Raw genomic sequence first — 21,407 nt, 5'->3', positions numbered from 1 at the left:
GGAGATCAACAGGCTGATTGAGCTGCTAAAACGTTGACGAGGCACTTTGACCATTTATGGTAGAAAGTGGGCGTGTCGGGGGCGGGGCCTGAGCGGAACCTTCCAGGTGGACTGGGTATAAAAGGAAAGTGTGTGAAGAAGAGAGAACACTTGGTTTTATTGAGCCACGTTTTTTTAATTTTTTGCCGCGCGACATTTTCAGCTTTAGGAAGCGAAACCATTTCTAGTAGTCCTGCAAGGTGTTCTTGATACTAGTCTGATACAACTCAGGTAATAGTCAGGTCATCTTCCTCTCCTCCTCCTCTTCCTCCTCCCTCCTCCTCCTCTTCCTTCTCTCTCTTCCCTCCTCCTAATCTTCCTCCTCCTCCCTCCTCCTCCTTCCACCTCCTCTTCCTCCTCCTCTTCCTCCTCCTCCTTCCACCTCCTCTTCCTCCTCCTCTCCCTCCTCCTCCCTCCTCCTCTCCCTCCTCCTCCACCTCTCTCCTTCTCTCTCCTCATTCACCCTTCTTATCTTCCTCTACTCAGCCCTCCTCTTCCTCCTTCCTCCTCCTCCCTCCGCATCCTCCTACTCTTCCTCTCCTCCTCCCTCCTTCTCTCTCCTCCTTCTCCCTTCTCCTGTTCCTCTCCTCCTCCTTCTTCCTCTCCTCCTCCTCCCTCCTCCTCTCCCTCTTCCACCTCCCTCCTCCTCTTCCTCTCCTCCCTCCTTCCTCCTCTTCCTCTCCTCCTCCCTCTTCCTCTCCTCCTCCTCCCTCCTCTTCCTCCTCCTCCTCCTCCCTCCTATTCCTCCTCCTCTTCCTCTCCTCCTCCTTCTTCCTCTCCTCCTCCTCCCTCCTCCTCTCCCTCTTCCACCTCCCTCCTCCTCTTCCTCTCCTCCCTCCTTCCTCCTCTTCCTCTCCTCCTCCCTCTTCCTCTCCTCCTCCTCCCTCCTCTTCCTCCTCCTCCTCCTCCCTCCTATTCCTCTCCTCCTCCCTCTTCCTCTCCTCCTCCTCCCTCCTCCTCTCCCTCTTCCACCTCCCTCCACCTCTTCCTCTCCTCCCTCCTTCCTCCTCTTCCTCTCCTCCTCCCTCCTTCTCTCTCCTCCTCTTCCTCCTCCTCCTTCCTCTCCTCCTCCTCCTCCTCCTCCTCCCTCCTCTTCCTCCTCCTCTTCCTCTCCTCCTCCTCCTCCTCCTCCTCCTCCTCCCTCCTCCTCTGCTGCGGCCGCTCTGCGTCCTGATGCCGGTGAATAAGCAGAAAGGCGGCTCAGAGGAGGAGGGAGGAGGAGAAAGATGGAGGCGCTGTGAGGAGACCTGCGGACTTCGGCTTCCTGTTTCAACCTCCGCATGAGAGCAGAGGAGTGACTCCTCGCAGCGGGGGGGGCGGCGGCGGCGGCGGCGGCGCCTCAGACGCTCGGAGCAGCGGGGCGATGGCCGCCGGAGGGGGAGCGGGCTGCGGGGACACGGTGGAGCAGTGCCGGGCCGAGGTGGAGCGGCTGAGCCGGGAGCTGGCCGAGGCCAACCGGGAGAAGATCCGCGCGGCGGAGTGCGGGCTGGTGGTGCTGGAGGAGAACCAGAGCCTGAAGCAGCAGAACGCGGAGCTGGAGGCCGAGCAGGAGGCGCTGAGGATGGAGCTGGAGCAGCTGCAGGAGGTGGGGGCGCGCGAGACCGGCCGCGGGGGCGACGCGCTGCGGGGTGCAAGTAGCGGGCAAAGTAACGCGCCGCGAGGGGAAATATACTGGCAAAGTAACGCGCCGTTGGGGCGAGTAACGAGCGGAGTAACGCAACGCGCTGCGGGGCAAGTAACGGGCAAACCATGGGACGAGTAACGAGCACGGGCCAAAGTAACGCAGTGTGTGTGGGAGGTAACGGGACGAGTTCGTATCCAGAGGATGTTCACGGTGACGAGGTGACGCTGCACCTGCTGGAACAATGGGACACACACACACACACACACACACACACACACACACACACACACACACACACACACTCGTTCTTTATCCAAATATGCGATTACCTGGCATCAGTGAAAGTAATGGATTACTGAAAAATGTGTGATTGAAGTGAAGACGGTTAAAATGTCAACAAACGTCCGGACTTTCCTGGAGGTTGAAACTTTCCGTGGTGACGTGGACAGTTGGTGCTGAGGGGACGTCCAGCTGCTCCAGATGTTTATCGGCTGCTGTGAAGTCAATGAACGTGAACCTGCGCTCCTTAACGCAGGTTCACATGACGTCAGCAGATTTTCACACTTACAAGCAAAACCAGCTCCTTTTTAATTATTTCCACTTGTTTTCGCCAAATAATGCTAATTCTTCAGATATGACTTTGTCCACATCTGAAAATGTCCCTAAACTGCACATTGAATACATATTATTTGAATATATATTTTCTTTACTCAGTCTCAGTCCAACAGTTAGAATCAAATGTGAAGGTTCTCTCTTCGATGAGACATTTGGAAAAGAAAGAGAAATACCACAATCCTACAACCCAGCAGGCTTTATCTGCTTTTTAAAACCTTTTTGTTTTTTTTTAATCTCCCTCGGTGCGCCTGGCTCTCAATCCAGCCTTTTCTTGTTGTGTCGGTTTTATAACCACGCTGTGCTGCTTACGAGTTCACGAGACAGTCTGACTCCACTGGAGCTCACACGTGTCCGATGTATGTTTGTCTGAATCATTCATGGTAGAAGCTAAATTTAAATGTGGACTCTGGCAAAAGACTGACTGAACTGCATCCATGTTTCTGGTTCCATTGTCTGCCAATACAAAACTCATTCTTGATTTGAAAGGAAGGTACGAGTCATTAATTCAGTACTTGAGTAGTTCATAGAAATTCTATGATTAACTAACAAAAAAAATCATTGTTTCAAACCTCGTGACTCTATAGTGACTGTAGTGACTCAATAATGACTCGATAGTGACTCTGTTGTGAGATCAGATGTGAATCAGGTATAAATCCGGCGTGAATCTGGTGTGGATCAGGTGTGAACAAGGTGTAATCAGGTGTGAACAAGGTGTAATCAGGTGTGCATCAGGTGTGAGTCAGGTATGTATCTGGTGTGAATAAGGTGTAATCAGGTGTGGATCAGGTGTGAGTCAGGTATGTATCTGGTGTGAATAAGGTGTAATCAGGTGTGGATCAGGTGTGAGTCAGGTATGTATCTGGTGTGAACAAGGTGTAATCAGGTGTGGATCAGGTGTGAGTCAGGTGTGAATCAGGTGTGAACAAGGTGTAATCAGGTGTGGATCAGGTGTGAGTCAGGTGTGAATCAGGTGTGAACAAGGTGTAATCAGGTGTGGATCAGGTGTGAGTCAGGTATGTATCTGGTGTGAATAAGGTGTAATCAGGTGTGGATCAGGTGTGAGTCAGGTGTGAATCAGGTGTGAACAAGGTGTAATCAGGTGTGGATCAGGTGTGAGTCAGGTATGTATCCGGTGTGAATCAGGTGTGGACCAGGTGTAGATCAGGTGTGAACAAGGTGTAATCAGGTGTGGATCAGGTGTGGATCAGGTGTGAGTCAGGTATGTATCTGGTGTGAATAAGGTGTGGACCAGGTGTGGATCAGGTGTAATCAGGTGTGGATCAGGTGTGGACCAGGTGTATTCAGGTGTGGATCAGGTGTGGATCAGGTGTGGATCAGGTGTAATCAGGTGTGGACCAGGTGTGGATCAGGTGTAATCAGGTGTGGATCAGGTGTGGACCAGGTGTAATCAGGTGTGGATCAGGTGTGGACCAGGTGTAATCAGGTGTAATCGGGTGTGGATCAGGTGTGAACAAGGTGTAATCAGGTGTGGATCAGGTGTAATCAGGTGTGGATCAGGTGTGGATCAGGTGTAATCAGGTGTGGATCAGGTGTGGATCAGGTGTGGATCAGGTGTAATCAGGTGTGGATCAGGTGTGGATCAGGTGTAATCAGGTGCGAATAAGCTCCGCCTTCAGCAGAGATGCTGTTGTTATTGTGGTGAGAGACATCCCCTCAGACTTTTAATCAACGACTTCATGTGACCTCATTTTTGTGTTCTGCCTCAAATCGTTAGTTCGTTAACATCCACCTCAGGGCTTCAGTTGATCACCGTACAATTAACACAATATCTACACCGGTATGGAAACACAACCATTCCCAGCAGGTCTAAAACATGAAAAAAAACCAAATCCCTTGTGATGTCCGGCATGGCGGTGGCTCGTGTCTCATGGCGGGAGAATCACTGTTTGTCCTGTTGACGGAGTGGCCGACAAGAAAAGGTCGTGCGAAGGAGACCGGCTGACGTCAACAAAGAAAAGCTGGAAAGATGGGATGAAAGAAAAGAAGGAGCAGCTCCCAGGGAGCCGCATTAAACATCGTGACTTCTTCTAACACTCACACCCTGTCCTGCCTTCCTCCTCTCACCATCATCATCCTCTCCCTAAATCCTCATTCACCTGAATGGGAGCGGTGAAAAAGAGGGAGCGAGAGACAGAGACAGCGAGAGAGAGAGAGAGAGAAAGTGAAGGAGAGCGAGAGTCATTCTCTGCTTCTGTCTTCGTCCAGATTGAGGACGACTGTCCTCTGACAGGCCCGGAGGGTTCCCATCGATCCGCCGGCTGTCCGATTGGCTGAGGGAGAGACGCAGGGATCCTTCAGGGGATCGCGGAGAAATCAGTTTCAAATACGCAGGAAGTGTTTGTCAGAGGTGCGACTCACAGACAGCGGCTCTTCTGCACATGTTGACTGCGAGAATTGACCCCAAGCAGCAGGTTTGAGAGTCAAAGTTGTCTGAACGCCTCCTTTCTGGAGACGGTCCAGTTCCATTCCTCCAGAACTGTTCAGGGAAAATAAGAATACGTGTTTTCTGGACATTGCATGGATGTCCTCTACGGATGTCATAAGAATGTCCAAACAGGACCCCTGGTCGACGCGACGCAATGGACCGTGACCACGCCTTGACTCCTGTCCACTGGACCAGGGGTTGGCGACCTGCAACACTCAAAGAGCCGTTTGGAAACCATAGCTTTCATGAGTACTCTTATATCCGGTGCTGGTATCGGTATCTGTATTGGTATCGGTGCATCTCTACCAACAACCACTGGGGATGAAACTGTAGGTTAACCTGAGTCTTCGGAGGGAAATCCTTCAGTCTGATTGGTGGAACCACTGAGCTTCTGACCATTTCTGTTTTACAACTGAGATTCAGTTAATCAGTTATTTTAAGTGGTTTTTAGTTGGTTGTTAGCATTAAATTACTGCAAGCAATAGATTAATAAAAGTTATAAATCACTGGAAAAAGGTTTATAAAATGTTTTTAATCATTAATGGAAGAAAACTGTTATGTACTAATGAACAACTCCTACAATAATTGGTTCATTATTTAGAGTTAATAAATTAGCAAGCATAAGTTATTAATGGAAAATTATTAATTTAAATAAAGTCGTTAATCATTAATAATAAAAGGGGCACCACCAGGGAATCTGGAAATGGCTAATTAGCAAAATATCAGTCTTGTTTGTAAAAAGGTTTATTTAAATTAGTTGATATTTCTGTTTAAAGTATATCAATCTTAAAAGGGGAAGGTGTGAGCACAGACTGTTGCTGCGTCACCGTGCAGAGCGGATCTGTTACAACTCGCGTTTAGCCGACTTGGAGTCACGGGGGGGGGGGGGGGGTCACATGACCAATGGCGTTTCCCTCCATACGGTCAGCATATGTTCCTTTGTTCTCGTTTGTCAGCAGGGGGCTTTAAGCCCCACGTCCAGTAAATATTGTGAGTCACCTGCAGCGATAGAGAAATGAGAGACGCCCTGATGATTACATTTGCGCCGTTCCTTCTCGTGAGCCTTGTGATGGGAGTGTTTGGTCTGTCCTTGTCTCTCGCAGTGGTCGTGCTTTGTCTCCGTGGTCACACTGGTCAAACAGCATGATGGAGAAAGGACGGAGTGTAGCTGGGCCAGTGCCGGCTCAAATTACACTTTCAATTCTGCGTCATTTACCAGAAACAATCTCCTTTAAATCCTGAAAGAAGCTCCAGTCTGTCCTCACAGAGTGTTTGTTTAGGATTGTTCCAGAAGAGAATCCAGTCCAGGACATTTTGAAGTGTGAACTTCTTTTTTCTTTTTTCTTTTTGCCATTCAAATTTTGATTTGTTTTGACATGATATCTTGGCAAACTTTCACACGTCACAGATGTAGAATAAACACATTATCAGCCTGTCTATATATATATATATATATATATATATATATGAAGTTATAAAGTTGTTACTTCTGTTGCTAAAATCTTTTAATGTGTCTGATAGAAAATGTGTCTGCATCAAGATGTTTTCACTGCGACTATAAATCTGTTTTCTACGCTTAATCCTGACAAAGTCTAATCCCCCCAGGGAGCAGTGTGTGTGTGTGTGTGTGTGTGTGTGTGTGTGTGTGTGTCTTCAGGGAAGAATAATTTAGTGTTATTATGATGAATTTGCTGTGTAACAGGCTGCAGCCACTTTCCTGTAACGTCGACTCCTCTGAATGATGTATGGCAGCGGAGACCCTAACCTGTGTGTGTGTGTGTGTGTGTGTGTGAGTCGTATTTCACCGGCGAATGTTACGGGGCAGGTCGTTGACGTGTTGCTGCTCCACTGCAGGTCGACCATGAACAGATTAATGGCGGCGCTCGTGATGTGAGGCGGCGGCGGCGGCGGCGTTGAACTTGTCCTGAGGCTCGTCTGTGGCGTCTGTTTGTGTTGAGGTGCATCGTCACACGACGAGCTGACGAGGAGGAAGCGCCACATTCTCTTCCTCCTCCAGTGCCGATCGCCTGTTCGTGCCACTTTTTAAAAACGCTGGCCATCTGCACGCTTCATGACGGAAGACTTTCCCTCTGAGTGGTTTCAGCTCGTGTCCTTTCAGGGAAAGAACTGATGAAGTTGTGTCAGTCTGGAGCCGGGGAAAAGCTTTCAGTTTCAAAACAGTTTCATGTTTACAATGTTTTGCAAATGGTTGTGTGGACAGACCACCGCCTTGTTATTATGGTGACTGGCAAAATATTAAGAAAAAAAAACCGGGGACATGTGCGGCGCCGGACGGTTTGCCAGAATTTCCTCCATGGCCTCGCCGAACTCCTCCCAGACCCCAGTTTGCCTCCACCACAGTCCGGGCTGCCGTACGCTTGGCGAACAACTGACTGCTAACAACTGACTGGCTAACAACTGCTAACAGCTGACTGGCTAACAACTGACTGGTGAACAGCTGACTGGCTAACAACTGCTAACAGCTGACTGGCTAACAACTGACTGGCGAACAACTGACTGGCTAACAAGTGACTGCTAACAACTGACTGACTAACAGCTGACTGGCTAACAACTGCTAGCAGCTGACTGGCGAACAACTGATTGGCTAACTGACTGGCTAACAACTGCTAACAGCTGACTGGCTAACAACTGACTGGCGAACAGCTGACTGGCTAACAAGTGACTGGCTAACAACTGACTGCTAGCAACTGACTGCTAACAACTGACTGCTAACAACTGGCTGGCGAACAACTGACTGGCTAACAACTGACTGGCTAACAACTGACTGGCTAACAACGCCCCTTACAGACCCTTAAAACTAAAATGTCCTCAGCTGGTACTTGTAGTTTTTTTTTAAGCTTTTGTGGAAGCAACATAAACTGCAGTAGAAAAGCAGTTTGAAGGTGGATAAGAAACAACCGTCTGGACGTCATGTCACGCTACTCAAGTACACGTTTTGATGTCCGTTATTAGTGTGTGTGTGTGTGTGTGTGTGTGTGTGTGTGTGTGTGTGGTTCTCAGTGTGACCTGACAGGTCAGAGTGACAGAAACAGGATGCAGTGTGTTTGGTGGAGGTCAGCCTCTGTCCTCTGCTGTCGCAGGCCTTCGGCCAGGCCTACTCCACCCAGCGCAAGGTGGCCCAGGACGGGGAGAGCAACGAGGAGACGCTGCTGCAGGAGTCCGCCTCCAAGGAGGCCTACTACATGGGCCGGCTGCTGGAGCTGCAGTCGGAGCTGAAGCACAGCCGGGCCAGCGCCTCCGGCGCCCGGGCCGACAGCGAGCACCTGAGCACGCTGCTGCAGGAGCTCCGGGAGGTACACACTGCAGCACACACTCGCATCCCGCCGGCCCCCGGCACACTGAGGGCAGCAGGCCTCCCGCTCTGTCTCAGCAGAGCAACGAGATGCTGGAGCTGCAGCGGAGCCGCGTGAGGGAGGAGGTCCGGGAGTACAAGTTCAGGGAGGCGCGCCTCCTCCAGGACTACAGCGAGCTGGAGGAGGAGAACATCTCCCTGCAGAAGCTGGTGTCCACGCTCAAGCAGAACCAGGTGCTTCGCGTCCTCCCGCTCCGAACGTCTTCTGTCCTCTCCTTCTCAATCTACGTGTTCTGAAACTGTCAAACCTTCGATTCGTTTCTTTTGCCGGTTTTGAAGAAGTGATCTCACCCCATCAGATGTTTTCTCGCCTCTCTGAAGTTGTGATATTGACTAAAGAGTGAGAAAAATATAAAATCTACGAGACATTTCATTTGGCTGGAGAGAGAGAGAGAGAGAGAGAGAGAGAGAGAGAGAGAGAGAGAGAGAGAGGGGTAGAGAGAGTGAGAGAGAGAGAGAGGTAGCAAGAGTGAGAGACAGAGAGAGCAAGAGAGAGAGAGGTAGAGAGCAAGAGAGAGAGAGAGAGAGAGCAAGAGAGAGAAAGAGAGAGAGGTAGCGAGAGTGAGAGAGAGACAGAGAGAGCAAGAGAGAGAGAGAGGTAGAGAGAGACAGAGAGAGAAAGAGAGACAGAGAGAGCAAGAGAGAGTGAGAGAGAGACAGAGAGAGAGAGAGACAGAGAGTGAGAGAGAGACAGAGAGAGAGGTAGAGAGAGTGAGAGAGAAACAGAGAGCAAGAGAGAGAGAAAGAGAGAGAGAGAGCGATGGAGTGGGGGGCTCTGCTCGCCCCACCCGGGGGAGCAGAGCCCCCCCCGGGTGGGGGGGCCGGTGTCACGGTGCCGTTGTGGCTGACGGCTGCTTCTCCGCCCAGGTGGAGTACGAGGGCCTGAAGCACGAGATCAAGGTGCTGGAGGAGGAGACGGAGGTGCTGAACGCCCAGCTGCAGGACGCGGTGCGTCTGAAGGAGATCTCCGACGGCCAGCTGGAGGAGGCGCTGGAGTCGCTGAAGATCCAGCGGGAGCAGAAGAGCCTCCTCCGCCGGGAGCTGCTGCTCCACCTCAGCATGTGTGACGTGGCCTTCACCGGCAGCGCCCACCTCATGTTCTCCTCCGCCCCGCCCAGCGGCACCGCCACCCCCACCACGCTGCTGTCGCCCAGCGCCGAGGAGCCCAGGTGGAGAACTACATTCACTGCCCCCCCCCCCACCCTGCCCCCCCGCCACACACACACACAACATGACAGTTTTTATATGAGAGCAATATTTCATGAATGAACCCAGAGGGGGAGGGGGTGTAGACCCAGAGGGAGAGGTAGACCCAGAGGGGAGTTAGACCCAGAGGGGAGCTAGACCCAGAGGGAGAGGGGAGTTAGACCCAGAGGGGAGTTAGACCCAGAGGGGGAGAGGGGAGCTAGACCCAGAGGGAGAGGGGAGTTAGACCCAGAGGGGAGTTAGACCCAGAGGGGGAGAGGGGAGGTAGACCCAGAGGGGAGTTAGACCCAGAGGGGGAGAGGGGAGGTAGACCCAGAGGGAGAGGGGAGGTAGACCCAGAGGGGAGTTAGTCCCAGAGGGGAGCTAGACCCAGAGGGAGAGGGGAGTTAGACCCAGAGGGAGAGGGGAGCTAGACCCAGAGGGGAGTTAGACCCAGAGGGGGAGAGGGGAGGTAGACCCAGAGGGGTGTAGACCCAGAGGGAGAGGGGAGGTAGACCCAGAGGGGAGTTAGACCCAGAGGGAGAGGAGAGCTAGACCCAGAGGGGAGTTAGACCCAGAGGGGGAGAGGGGAGGTAGACCCAGAGGGGTGTAGACCCAGAGGGGAGTTAGACCCAGAGGGGGAGAGGGGAGGTAGACCCAGAGGGGTGTAGACCCAGAGGGGAGGTAGACCCAGAGGGAGAGGGGAGGTAGACCCAGAGGGCAGTTAGACCCAGAGGGGAGTTAGACCCAGAGGGGGGGGGGGGGGGGGGAGGGTGTCAAGTGACAGCAGTCACGGAGGCGTCTCATTGGCTGTGACGTCACGGAGATGTAAGCGAGTCTCCCGTCGGTCACTCGGTCGACGAGCTGTTTTTAGCATCGCAGGCTGCAACGCTGCATCTTTCATCTGAGCTCCACCCGTCTCTCTCACACACACACACACACACACACACACACACACACACACACACACACACACACACACACACACACACACACACACACACACACACACACACACACACACAGAGTATGAGTTATTTTATTTGAGCGCAATAAGATGGTGAGCTGAGATATGTGGCGTCGTCTCAGCTGGGGGAGGGGCTCCGGTAGTGCTGTCACAAGACTCAAGACCCCTTCATGCCACCAATGTCCGCGAGCACACGCGGTACTCGTGACGTCAAAAATCGTCATCGGCCCCCTTTACGAGAGTGTCCGTTCTGACCCCACGGCGGCGGTCCGTGAGCAGCCCAGATTTTAGGACCGTGTGTCCTGTGAGCGACTGCTCATGTCTGAACAGTCACAATCTAATAACAAATAAAGAGCCAGAGGGTCAGAACTCCTGAAGTGAAACATAAAGTACTGGAGGAAAGCTGGAGAACGCCGGGCAGCAGCAGTGGAGATCGTTTCTGGATTGTTACTTTATGTTATGGAACGTTATTGATCGTTACGTTGCGTTATGGAACGTTACGTTATGGATGGTTACGTTATGGATGGTTACGTTATGGATGGTTACGTTATGGATGGTTATGTTATGGATCGTTACGTTATGGATCGTTACGTTACATTATAGAGCGTTACGTTATGGATCGTTACCTTATGGATCGTTACGTTATGGATCGTTACATTATGGAGCGTTACGTTATGGATCGTTACATTATGGAGCGTTACCTTATGGATCGTTACGTTATGGATCGTTACATTATGGAGCGTTACGTTATGGATCGTTACATTATGGAGCGTTACCTTATGGATCGTTACGTTATGGATCGTTACATTATGGAGCGTTACGTTATGGATCGTTACATTATGGAGCGTTACCTTATGGATCGTTACGTTATGGATCGTTACATTATGGAGCGTTACGTTATGGATCGTTACATTATGGAGCGTTACCTTATGGATCGTTACGTTATGGATCGTTATGTTATGCATCGTTACGTTATAGATCGTTACGTTATGGATTGTTACGTTATGCATCGTTACGTTATAGATCGTTACGTTATAGATCGTTACGTTATGGATTGTTACGTTATGGATCGTTACGTTATGCATCGTTACGTTATAGATCGTTACGTTATGGATCGTTACGTTATGCATCGTTACGTTATAGATCGTTACGTTATGCATCGTTACGTTATAGATCGTTACGTTATGGATCGTTACGTTATAGATCGTTACGTTATGGATTGTTACGTTATGCATCGTTACGTTATGGATCGTTACGTTATAGATCGTTACGTTATAGATCGTTACATTATGGATCGTTACGTTATGGATTGTTACGTTATGGATCGTTACGTTATGCATCGTTACGTTATAGATCGTTACATTATGGATCGTTACATTATGGATCGTTACTTTACGTTATGAATGCACACAGAAGTATGCCTGATTGGATCATGGCCACAATCGCGTGCGCCCCGCGGACACTCTCGTACTTGCGACACTTGCGGCCATTGGTAGCATGAAGGAGCCTTCAGCGGAGCATGCGGCGGAGCATGCGGCGGAGCATGCGGCGGAGCATGCGGCGGAGCATCGGTGAATCCGCTCGTCATGCATGCTCCTTCGGGAAACGTTTGCTAGAAAGACTGTCTGTGCTCCGTCTCACCATCTCAGTGGAAAACAAGGAGCCGCTGCGCTGGGTAAAAAGCTCTGCTCCTGAATCTCAGGTTCTTCTCCAGGTGTAACGGTCACCTGCAGGGTGGCGTGGCGGCGGCGGTGGCGGCGGCGGCATCGTCCAGAACCAACGGGGAGTCGGTAGCGTCGGGACGTAAGCCGGAGGGCGTGGCCACTTCGGACCTGTACAGCGAGATGAACATGCCGGAGATCCAGAAGCTGAAGCAGCAGCTGGTGACGGTGAGTCCAGCCCTCGGGCCTCGCGGCTCTCGGGCGCCTTCGTTGAGAAGTACGAGTGAAAAGTTTACGAGTTTAGAGTCTGGAGAAGTTTCCAGAAGCCGATCCAGCAGATCGTTCTCCCGTCCTTCAGGGTTCGGCCCCGTTGACGCCGTTTTTTTTTTTTTGTGTTTTCGTTTCAGCAAGGTTTCGCATTTACACAGCGACGTGCTGAAAACGATGTCCGTTTCCACGGCAACGGCAGAAACCCAAAGCGTTTCAGTGTTTTCTCAGTGAAATCATTTTTTTTAATGTTTGGGCCACTAGTTGGAGCTGTTTTGTCTTCTTAACGAAACCACACGAACACACACACACACACAGGTGGGGTCTCAACACTGGAGATTTACTACGTCACCCCTCAGACCTACGCCCGGCCACAGCGGGTCGTCGTTCTCCAGGTCTGCTCTGCCCGTCTCTTGGAGTGTCTGGTGTGACCGCAGAACCCCGGCGTGACAGAAAGAAGGTTCTGAGTAGAGATGGTCTGTCTTCCAGGTGGAACGTGAGAACGCGGCCCTGCTGGCCAGCCTCCAGGAGTCTCAGACTCACCTCCAACACGCCCAGGGCGCCCTGACGGAGCAGCACGAGAAGGTCCTCCACCTCAGCCAGAAGGTCACTGCCCTGCGCCGGCTGAACCGCAGGGTCAGCCAGCGGGCCCGGACCGGCGCCGGGCCCGCCCCGCCGGACCCCCGGACCCCGGTGGAGCTGGACGGAGACCCGGAGGAGGCCGGGGAGGAGGAGGGGGACCCGGAGGACAACACGCTGGACGTCGGTCAGGTCTTTCCATACCAGACCCCAGGCCTGGAGATCCTGCAGTGCAAATACCGCGTGGCGGTGACGGAGGTGGTGGAGCTGAAGGCGGAGATGAAGGCCCTCCGGGAGAAGCTGGCTCAGTGTGGAGACGCGGCGTCGGAGGAGAAGCCCCGGAGGGACGGTCTGGTCCACAAGCTGGAGAGACGCACGGCGTCTTTGGAGAGGAGCTGCAAGGAGGGAAAGGAGAAGGTGAGCCCTCCGTCGTGACCCGGCTGTCCTCAGGAAACCCGGGACACGTTTAAAACTAGAGCTACACTCGGTAGAGCGCCGCGCTTCACCAGCGCCACATTGGCTTGTGGAACCCAGTTAGCATTACTAGCACGATAGCCGTTAGCGCATGTCGGCGCTCACCGGCCTGTCAGGTAGCTACATCACTGTGGAACACTGAGCAGGGAGCGTCTCCATGGCGACGGACGCTGATCTCCTCCATGAGGTGCCTCTCATCCACTTTGTATGGGAAATTTATTCAGAAACGGTTGGCCGCTAACATTCCATATCTAATTGATTGGTCCATACACACACACACACACACACACACACACACACACACACACACACACACACACACACACACACACACACACACACACACACACACACACACACACACACACACACACACACACACACACACAGAACCTTCCCAGCCAAAGGTAACGATGTCGCTCTCCTCTCAGATCTCCACCCTGGAGGTGGAGTTGCAGGCGGCACAGTCAGCAGCCGGCGAACGGCAGGGGGCGCTGAACGCCGCTCAGGACGAGCTGGTGACCTTGAGCGAGGAGCTGGCTCAGCTCTACCACCACGTCTGCCTGTGCAACAACGAGACCCCCAACCGAGTCATGCTGGACTACTACAGGTACCAGAGAGACTCGGGACCAGCGCTCCACCCTCACGTCTTCGGACACGATGAAAGTCAACGTCAACTAAGCAAACAGGAGGATTCTGATTGAATTTTCTTCCTCCGTCTTCCTGTGTCTGTCCCAGACAGGGCCGGGGGCTCCGGGGCCTCAGCGCCAGTCTCAAAGCCATGTCCTCGGACAACAGCAAAGTTCTGCTCACGCCTCGCCTGGCCCGGCGGCTGGCGGCCGTGGCGTCCAGCGCCTCCACTCCGGGGGAGTCGCGGAGCCCCTCGGAGTCTCCGTCCAAAGAGCCCCTCTGCGGGGGGGCGGGGGGCGACAGGGAGGCCCCCCAGGTCCCGTCGGAGCAGAGCCTGCCGCCCTGCACGCCTCCCAGCCGCTCGCCCAGCATCAGTGCCTCTTCATCGTCCTCGTCGTCCTCGTCCCCCGCCATGGAGCCCGCCGGAGAGCTGCGCAGGGAGCCCATGAACATCTACAACCTCAACGCCATCGTCAGGGATCAGGTACGGCAGTCACCGCTCTCCACCATGGGGGGGGGGGTGGGAGTAAAGCACCTCCATAGCACCTCCAAGGAATGTGATTTTTTTTTTCTTAAAGTGGTTTATTTCTATTCCAGTGTGAAGATTATAATTTATTGCCTGGTTAACTTATAGATGCACCAATAAAACATGTATTTTTGTATTTTATTTCAACTAAAAAGCCGTGTGACGTGATTCAGCCAATCACTGCAGGGCCTGCATTAACTTCCTGTCATCACGAGCTCATTTCCCCTGGTGACGGGTGACTTACGAACAGTAGTGAAACGTGGAGGCCTTCTCGCCTCGCCGGGAAAAACACCCGTGGTGCCGCCACGGCTCCCCACCTGCGTCTCCTCACCCTGTGGCTCCTGCGGCTCCTCCACCAGGTGAAGCACCTCCAGCGGGCGGTGGACCGCTCGCTGCAGCTGTCCAGGCAGAGGGCCGCGGCCCGGGAGCTGGCGCCGCTGCTGGACAAGGACAAGGAGAGCTGCATGGAGGAGATCCTCAAGCTGAAGTCTCTGCTCAGCACCAAGAGGGAGCAGGTCGCCACGCTGAGAATCGTGCTGAAGGCCAACAAGCAGGTCAGTGTGTTTTGTTTTGATTGTTTATCGCGATCATTTTTTTTTTCTAAATCCTGTGTATGTCACAACAGAACCTGTTTATATAACGAAAATTATTGAAAATGTCTTAAAAAAACGACAACAAAAAAACACAGTGAGGACTGACTTTACGAGTCAAAGCGTTAGCATCAGAACGTTGTTAAGGGGATGATATTCTGCTAAAATCCCTTCCTAAAAGTTCTCCAGCAGTACTGATCGTCTCCACATCTGGAGCGACGCCCCAGAAGAGAAGACAGTGTGTCCTCTCTCTCTCTGGCTTGTTCCAGGTTTTAAAAAAGTGTGTTGCTCCAAGCAGCCAATCAGAAATCAAACCCTACATAGTGTCATCGGGGGTTTTAGCCAATCACAATCAAGGTAGGCTCCTCCCCCTTTTGACTCCTCCCACAATCAGGCAGCTCTGCTCTGGCACATGGCACCACGAGAGGAACTACTTCCTCCTCTTCCCCATAGATGGTCATGTGGGGGGCGGAGCCAGTCCAGCTCACACAGACACAGCAGATTCTGAATGCAGCTCCGAGAATCCAATGTTCTAATGGAGGAGAATCAAGGAGGAGCTGGAAACTTTGAATGCGAGGTTTCTGGACCGACCAGACCAGGAGGAGGAGGTGAAGATGGAGGAGGAGGAGGAGGAGGAGGAGGAGGAGGAGGTGAAACGATGGATGATATGACTCCTTCAGTGTTTATGTGTGTGTTGGACTCCACAACGTTTTACGGATTATTCGAGGTAAAGACGTGGTTTTAGTTCCAGGTTGGAGTTCAGTTCTGTGTCACAGGCCTGATCACAGTACTGAACAATATGTGTGTGTGTGTGTGTGTGTGTGTGTGTGTGTGTGTGTGTGTGTGTGTGTGTGTGTGTGTGTGTGTGTGTGTGTGTGTGTGTGTGTGTGTGTGTGTTCCACCCAGACAGCTGAGGTGGCCCTCTCCAACCTGAAGAGTAAGTACGAGGCGGAGAAGTCGATGGTGACGGCCGCCATGACGAAGCTGAGGAATGAGCTGAAGGCCCTGAAGGAGGACGCTGCGACCTTCTCCTCCCTGCGAGCCTTGTTCGCCACCAGGTCAGAGGTCAAATCCCACCCAGCTGCGCTGACGCACCCCCCCCCCCCCACCCCCCGTAACGCTTCCGTTGAACCCGGTCCAGGTGTGACGAGTACGTGACGCAGCTGGACGAGATGCAGCGGCAGCTGGCGGCGGCCGAGGACGAGAAGAAGACCCTGAACTCCCTCCTGCGCATGGCCATCCAGCAGAAGCTGGCGCTCACGCAGCGTCTGGAGGACCTGGCCTTCGACCAGGAGCAGACCCACCGCACACGGGGGGGCCGGCTGGCCCGCGCAAGGTCCAGCAACCCCAAAGGGGGCTCCTCTGCCTCGGGGTCCAACTCCAGCCCGTCCCAAGGCTCCGCGTCGGCCGCTGCCCCCGGCAGCCTCCCTCCCTCCGGCCCCCCCGGCCCCACGTCGGCGCTCGCGGACGACCCCCCCGCCCCCCCTCGGCCCCTCCACGGCGAGTGGCGTGGCTCTCGCCTCGCCCACATCTCACCTTCCCCCTCGCAGTCCCTCGTCACCCTCCGTCAGCTCTCTGGCGCCAGAGAGCCCCCCCTCGCTGGAGGCCCCCTCCATGCAGACCCCCCCCTCCACCCCCCTGAGGATGGCTCACTCCCAGTGGACCCTGGGCGTGCGGACGTTTGTGGTGGACTCCCACAGTTTCAGCGTTGACGCTTCTCCGGCGTTGCCCCGCGGCTCGGGCCTGACCCGGCACTACGCCCCCGTCAGCCACCCTCCCCCCCCCGCCCCCCGCCCCCACCCCCAGGCCCACCCAGCCCGGCTCCGCCTCCTCCGCTCCATATCGCTCCGCCGTTCAGGGGCTGAGGCGCACCGCGTGGAGCCCGTCGCTCCGAACTCGCCCTCTGTCCGGCATGGCTCGCTCCTCCCTCTCTCCTGCCTCGTCCTCCCTCTACTCCTCTTCTTACTCCCCCTCCTCCTCCCACAACTTACCCTCCTCCTCCTACTATAGCTCCTCCTCCGCTCTTGCCCCCTCGAGCTCCTACCTCACCTCCAGCGCCTCCACCCTGTACAGCCACTCCACCCACTACACGCCGCTCTACCCCCGGTACTACAGCTCGTACCGGCCCCGGGAATGACCCCCCCACCCCCCCAACCCCCCACCCCCCAAGCCTACTCACACCTCGCCAGTATCCACCTCCCAGCCTCCTCACATCCCCAGCCTCCTCAGACCCCCCCCCCAGCCTTTTCACGCCCCCCAGCATCCTCACGCCTCACCAGTGTCCACCTCCCAGCCTCCCCACCCTCCCAGCCTCCTCACCCCCCCAGTATCCTCACGCCCCCCAGCCTCCCCACCCTCCCAGCCTCCTCACCCCCCCAGTATCCTCACTCCGCCAGCCTCCACACCCCCCAGCATCCTCACTCCGCCAGCCTCCACACCCCCCCAGCATCCTCACGCCCCCCAGCCTCCCCACCCTCCCAGCATCCTCACGCCCCCCAGCATCCTCACTCCGCCAGCCTCCACACCCCCCCAGCATCCTCACGCCCCCCAGCCTCCCCACCCTCCCAGCCTCCTCACCCCCCCAGTATCCTCACTCCGCCAGCCTCCACGCCTCCCAGCCTCCTCACCCCCCCAGTATCCTCACTCCGCCAGCCTCCACACCCCCCAGCATCCTCACTCCGCCAGCCTCCACACCCCCCCAGCCTCCCCACCCTCCCAGCCTCCTCACCCCCCCAGTATCCTCATGCCCCCCGCCTCCTCACACCCCCCAGCCTCCTCACGCCCCCAGCCTCCTCACGCCCCCAGCCTCCACACCCCCCCAGCCTCCTCACCCCCCCGCCTCCTCACACCCCCCAGCATCCTCACAACCCCCAGCCCCCTCACGCCCCCCCAGCCTCCTCCTGGAACCTGGCGCCCCGCCCCCCCGTCTCATTGTGTCCCCTGAGAGTCCCCGCTCCCAGTTTCCTGTGCCTACGCCTCGGCCGGTGGGTTTCTGAATGTTCAGTGACTTTGCTCAGGGATTTGACATAAAGGAGCACAACGTGGCCCCGCCTTCCTTTTATTCTGAGACTGCTGATTGGTCCACAGGAGGACATCAATCGAGACCTTTTGATGGGAGTTTTTAAGCGTTTAGGTTCTTCAGGTTGAGACGACACATGCATGAAGTGAATCAAACCACAGAGATGGAACATTGGGTGACGCTCACGGCGTCCAGTAACATCCTGTGTTCCATTGCGGTCGCCACGCTCTCTTGACTGGTACTCATATACTGTACACACTGTAGACTATACACCTCGCAGTGCAAGCGTTCCTCATTGTTGTGCTTCAGGATTCAGTGCGAGTCAATGTCTTGGTTTCACCTTGATCTCTCTCTCTCTCTCTCTCTCTCTCTCTCTCTCTCTCTCTCTCTTTCACACAGTCACTGATGTGCACAGTCATAGTCATTAATGGCCTCACCTTGTTCTTTGTCCATGTTTGGTTCTGATTTGTTCATCTGTAGCACCACCCAGTGGTCAGTCTTGACATCGCCATGTACTCAGCACTGCATGTTCAGTCTGGATGTCTTTTTTTCTTCTTCTTCTTTTTCTTCTTCGTCTTCTTCGTTTTCTTCTTCCACGTCAACTATGGACCTGCTCACAGTGAGGAGTGAACCTCAGAGGAAGGAGGGAAGGAGTGAAGGGGTGAAGGAGTGAAGCAGCACTCAGACATGTCAGGTGTTCAGGAGGTCGTCTACTGCCCCCGGTGGTCAGGAGGTGTTCTCTTCATGTTCTATTCATCATCACCCTGTGTTCTCCAGATGTTCTCCAGATGTTCTCCAGATCTTACCATGTCAGTTCGATGTGGGCTGGATCGTACCACTGTGTTTAAAGCAGGGGTGTCTCATTCACGCCCGAGTGGTCCTGAGCAGGAGCCTGATCATACGTCTAATCTCTATCGCCCCCTGCTGTCAAACACAAGGAAATGTCCAAAAGAACCCAAAGCACTTTTGTGTCTTCATTCATGTTTTCACGACAGTCTGCACTCAGGCTGCGGGCCTTATGTTTGACACCCCTGGTTTACAGCTGAGACTGTTTGACCTTTGACCTGTCTGAGGCGCTCGGAGCTGCAGACTGTTAGCTGTCACTGAATGTGTCCAACGTGTCTCCTTCCTTTATATGCACGTGTACATAAGGACGATTTTAAAGCTTTACTGTACAGTGTTGCGTTCACATAAACTGTGAATATCTACGCTCCGGCTCTGTGTGCTCCTTTAACATCTTGCGTGTGCGTGTGCGTGTGTGTGTGTGTGTGTGTGTGTGTGTGTGTTGGATTCACTCTAACTTGTGAGTCACTTATAGATCCAGTGCCCATATTCACGAAGCGTCTCAGAGTCTCTCAGGGCTCCTAGCTTAGCCTAAAAGTCCCTTAGCATTCTTAGCTTAAAAGTGTTGGCTATAATAAAGTATAATAAGTTCTAAAGTAAAATATACAATAGGATGAGATACAAGGAGAATAAACTATGATGGGGGGGGGGGGCAAAAAAAGAGTACCGGTACTTGAAATTCGACAGCTTTTGAAATTCAAAGTCTGATTTTGATGGTAAAAAAAGTTAGAAATTCGAATTGAGAATCTGATGGCTCAGTTTTGCTTCCACACCGGCGCGTGGCCTGCTGGGCTCTCTTTAGTTGAAATGGTTAAAGTGGGTGTGAAAATGAGGTGGTCGCTGTCCGTGGTGCTGAAACTGTTTTTGTTGTTCTCTTGGTTTCTCCCACGTCACGGTTGCTCTCCGTGGTGCTGAAGCTCTAAGCCCCGCCCCCACCACGTGCACGTATGAGTACTAGCACGTGCACGAGAGTCATTATTTGTGTTTGAAGGGCCCGGTCGTGTGCTCTGATTGGCTCCACCAACAAATATAAACGTTAATGACAATAAAATGAGATATAATCCAAACAATAAAAGGGGAGTGACAGACGGGCTGCGGCTCCACCGGTGCAAATTGAGCAAAAGCGCAAATATACGTTCTGTTAAAAAAGACTGTAACAGGAAGACCATGGATTAAAACTGTAATGGGACCCGATCAGGTAAAAGACCACTGCACATGTTTAATGTGTTAAAAACAGAACGCTACCGGAAGTCATTCATCCCAACCGCTGCTAGGATATTTAACAACTCACTGTAAATGTCCTACATTTACATCTCTTTACCTATATACACTGTGTGTAGAGCAATCCTGGCAATTTACTCTATTTTAGAGGATTTTTCTTCTTACTGGATTGTTTTATTTTTTCTTTTTCTTTTACATATTCTATTTTTTGTGCTCTGTTTTGCTCTTGTTTAGATATTTACATATTTAAATTCCTTAATTTTATAAGTTCTGCACCTTTTACCTTGAGCTGTTGTAAGTGTGTGTTTCCCCCTGGGGAGGAATAAAGCTCTCTACTACTAAACATCACCAGCAAAAAAATACCAATCGCCCTTTATAATAAAACCCCCAAAAGATATCAAAACAAGCAAAAGGCCCATTTTTTTTGCTTCAGATTTTTTTTTGCAACATCTAAAAATATTCAGTTTGTAAAAATGCAATGTGTCTAAAAATTGAGCCGCAAAAAAATTCAGCCGCAAAAACAAAATTTGTTTTTGCAAAACAAAAACTAATTTTGTTTTTGCGGCTGAATTTTTTTGTGCAGCTGAATTTTTACTCACATTGAATTTTTACACACTGAATATTTTTAGATGTTGCAAAAAAAAAATCAGAAGCAAAAAAAAAGAAAAAGATACGTACTTGAAATTCAACAGCTTTTAAAATTCAAAGTCTGATTTTGATGGTAAAAAAAATTCAGAGTTCAGAGTTGTTGTTCTTGGTTTCAGCAGGGAGACATCTAGCAGCAATTACAAAATCTCCTTGGACCTCCAACCACGGTGTGCGCTTTATACACTATTTCACACTGTTATTATCTGTATTATTGTTATTATTATTATTATTATATAATGCCTACTTCTAATGGCTCTGCCACTGCACCTTACTATTTATTTATCTTGCTTTTATCTCCTGCTTATTTCTAAGTGCCCATGTTCCGTTCTGTGTTTTACTTTATGTCTTATACCCAGATATTTTTATATTTTACTTTTATTTCTATTCTATTGTATTTTATAATATTCGTATGTACCAGATTGCTGCAACAAGACAATTTCCCTTCGGGATGAATAAAGTAATTATCTATCTATCTATCTATCTATCTATCTTTGTATGTTTTACACAACCACACATGTACATACAGTAATGTCTTTTGTCCTCCTAAAGCATTTGTGTCCGTGGTTCCCGCAGGATGAATGAATCCTGGACTGTGGCTCCATCATCTGGTCAAAGTAGGTCTCTGGTACTTTGGCTCACAAAGAAATAAAAATTATTATAATTTTTTTTAAAGAGATTCAAATAGAGTGAAAGCTTCTCC

At 52.2% G+C, this 21,407-nt stretch overlaps 1 protein-coding gene across 1 annotated transcript; it reads left to right on the top strand.

Annotated features, from left to right (window-relative positions):
- Positions 1-1,402: 1,402 nt before the first annotated feature.
- On the top strand, positions 1,403-17,113 carry LOC308146324 (protein bicaudal D homolog 1-like; the record flags this gene model as incomplete). Its single annotated transcript, XM_080518086.1, is given in 13 exon segments — positions 1,403-1,624; positions 7,826-8,038; positions 8,116-8,271; positions 8,965-9,266; positions 11,952-12,138; positions 12,667-13,173; positions 13,662-13,840; positions 13,969-14,344; positions 14,746-14,944; positions 15,887-16,034; positions 16,118-16,457; positions 16,459-16,773; positions 16,775-17,113. Coding segments are annotated over 13 exon segments (3,483 nt in total).
- Between the last annotated feature and the right edge of the window lie 4,294 nt (positions 17,114-21,407).

The sequence above is a fragment of the Blennius ocellaris genome, assembly GCF_963422515.1.
Source record: "Blennius ocellaris genome assembly, chromosome: 22".
Lineage (NCBI taxonomy): Eukaryota > Metazoa > Chordata > Actinopteri > Blenniiformes > Blenniidae > Blennius > Blennius ocellaris.
This window is presented reverse-complemented; position numbering and strand designations above follow the sequence as displayed.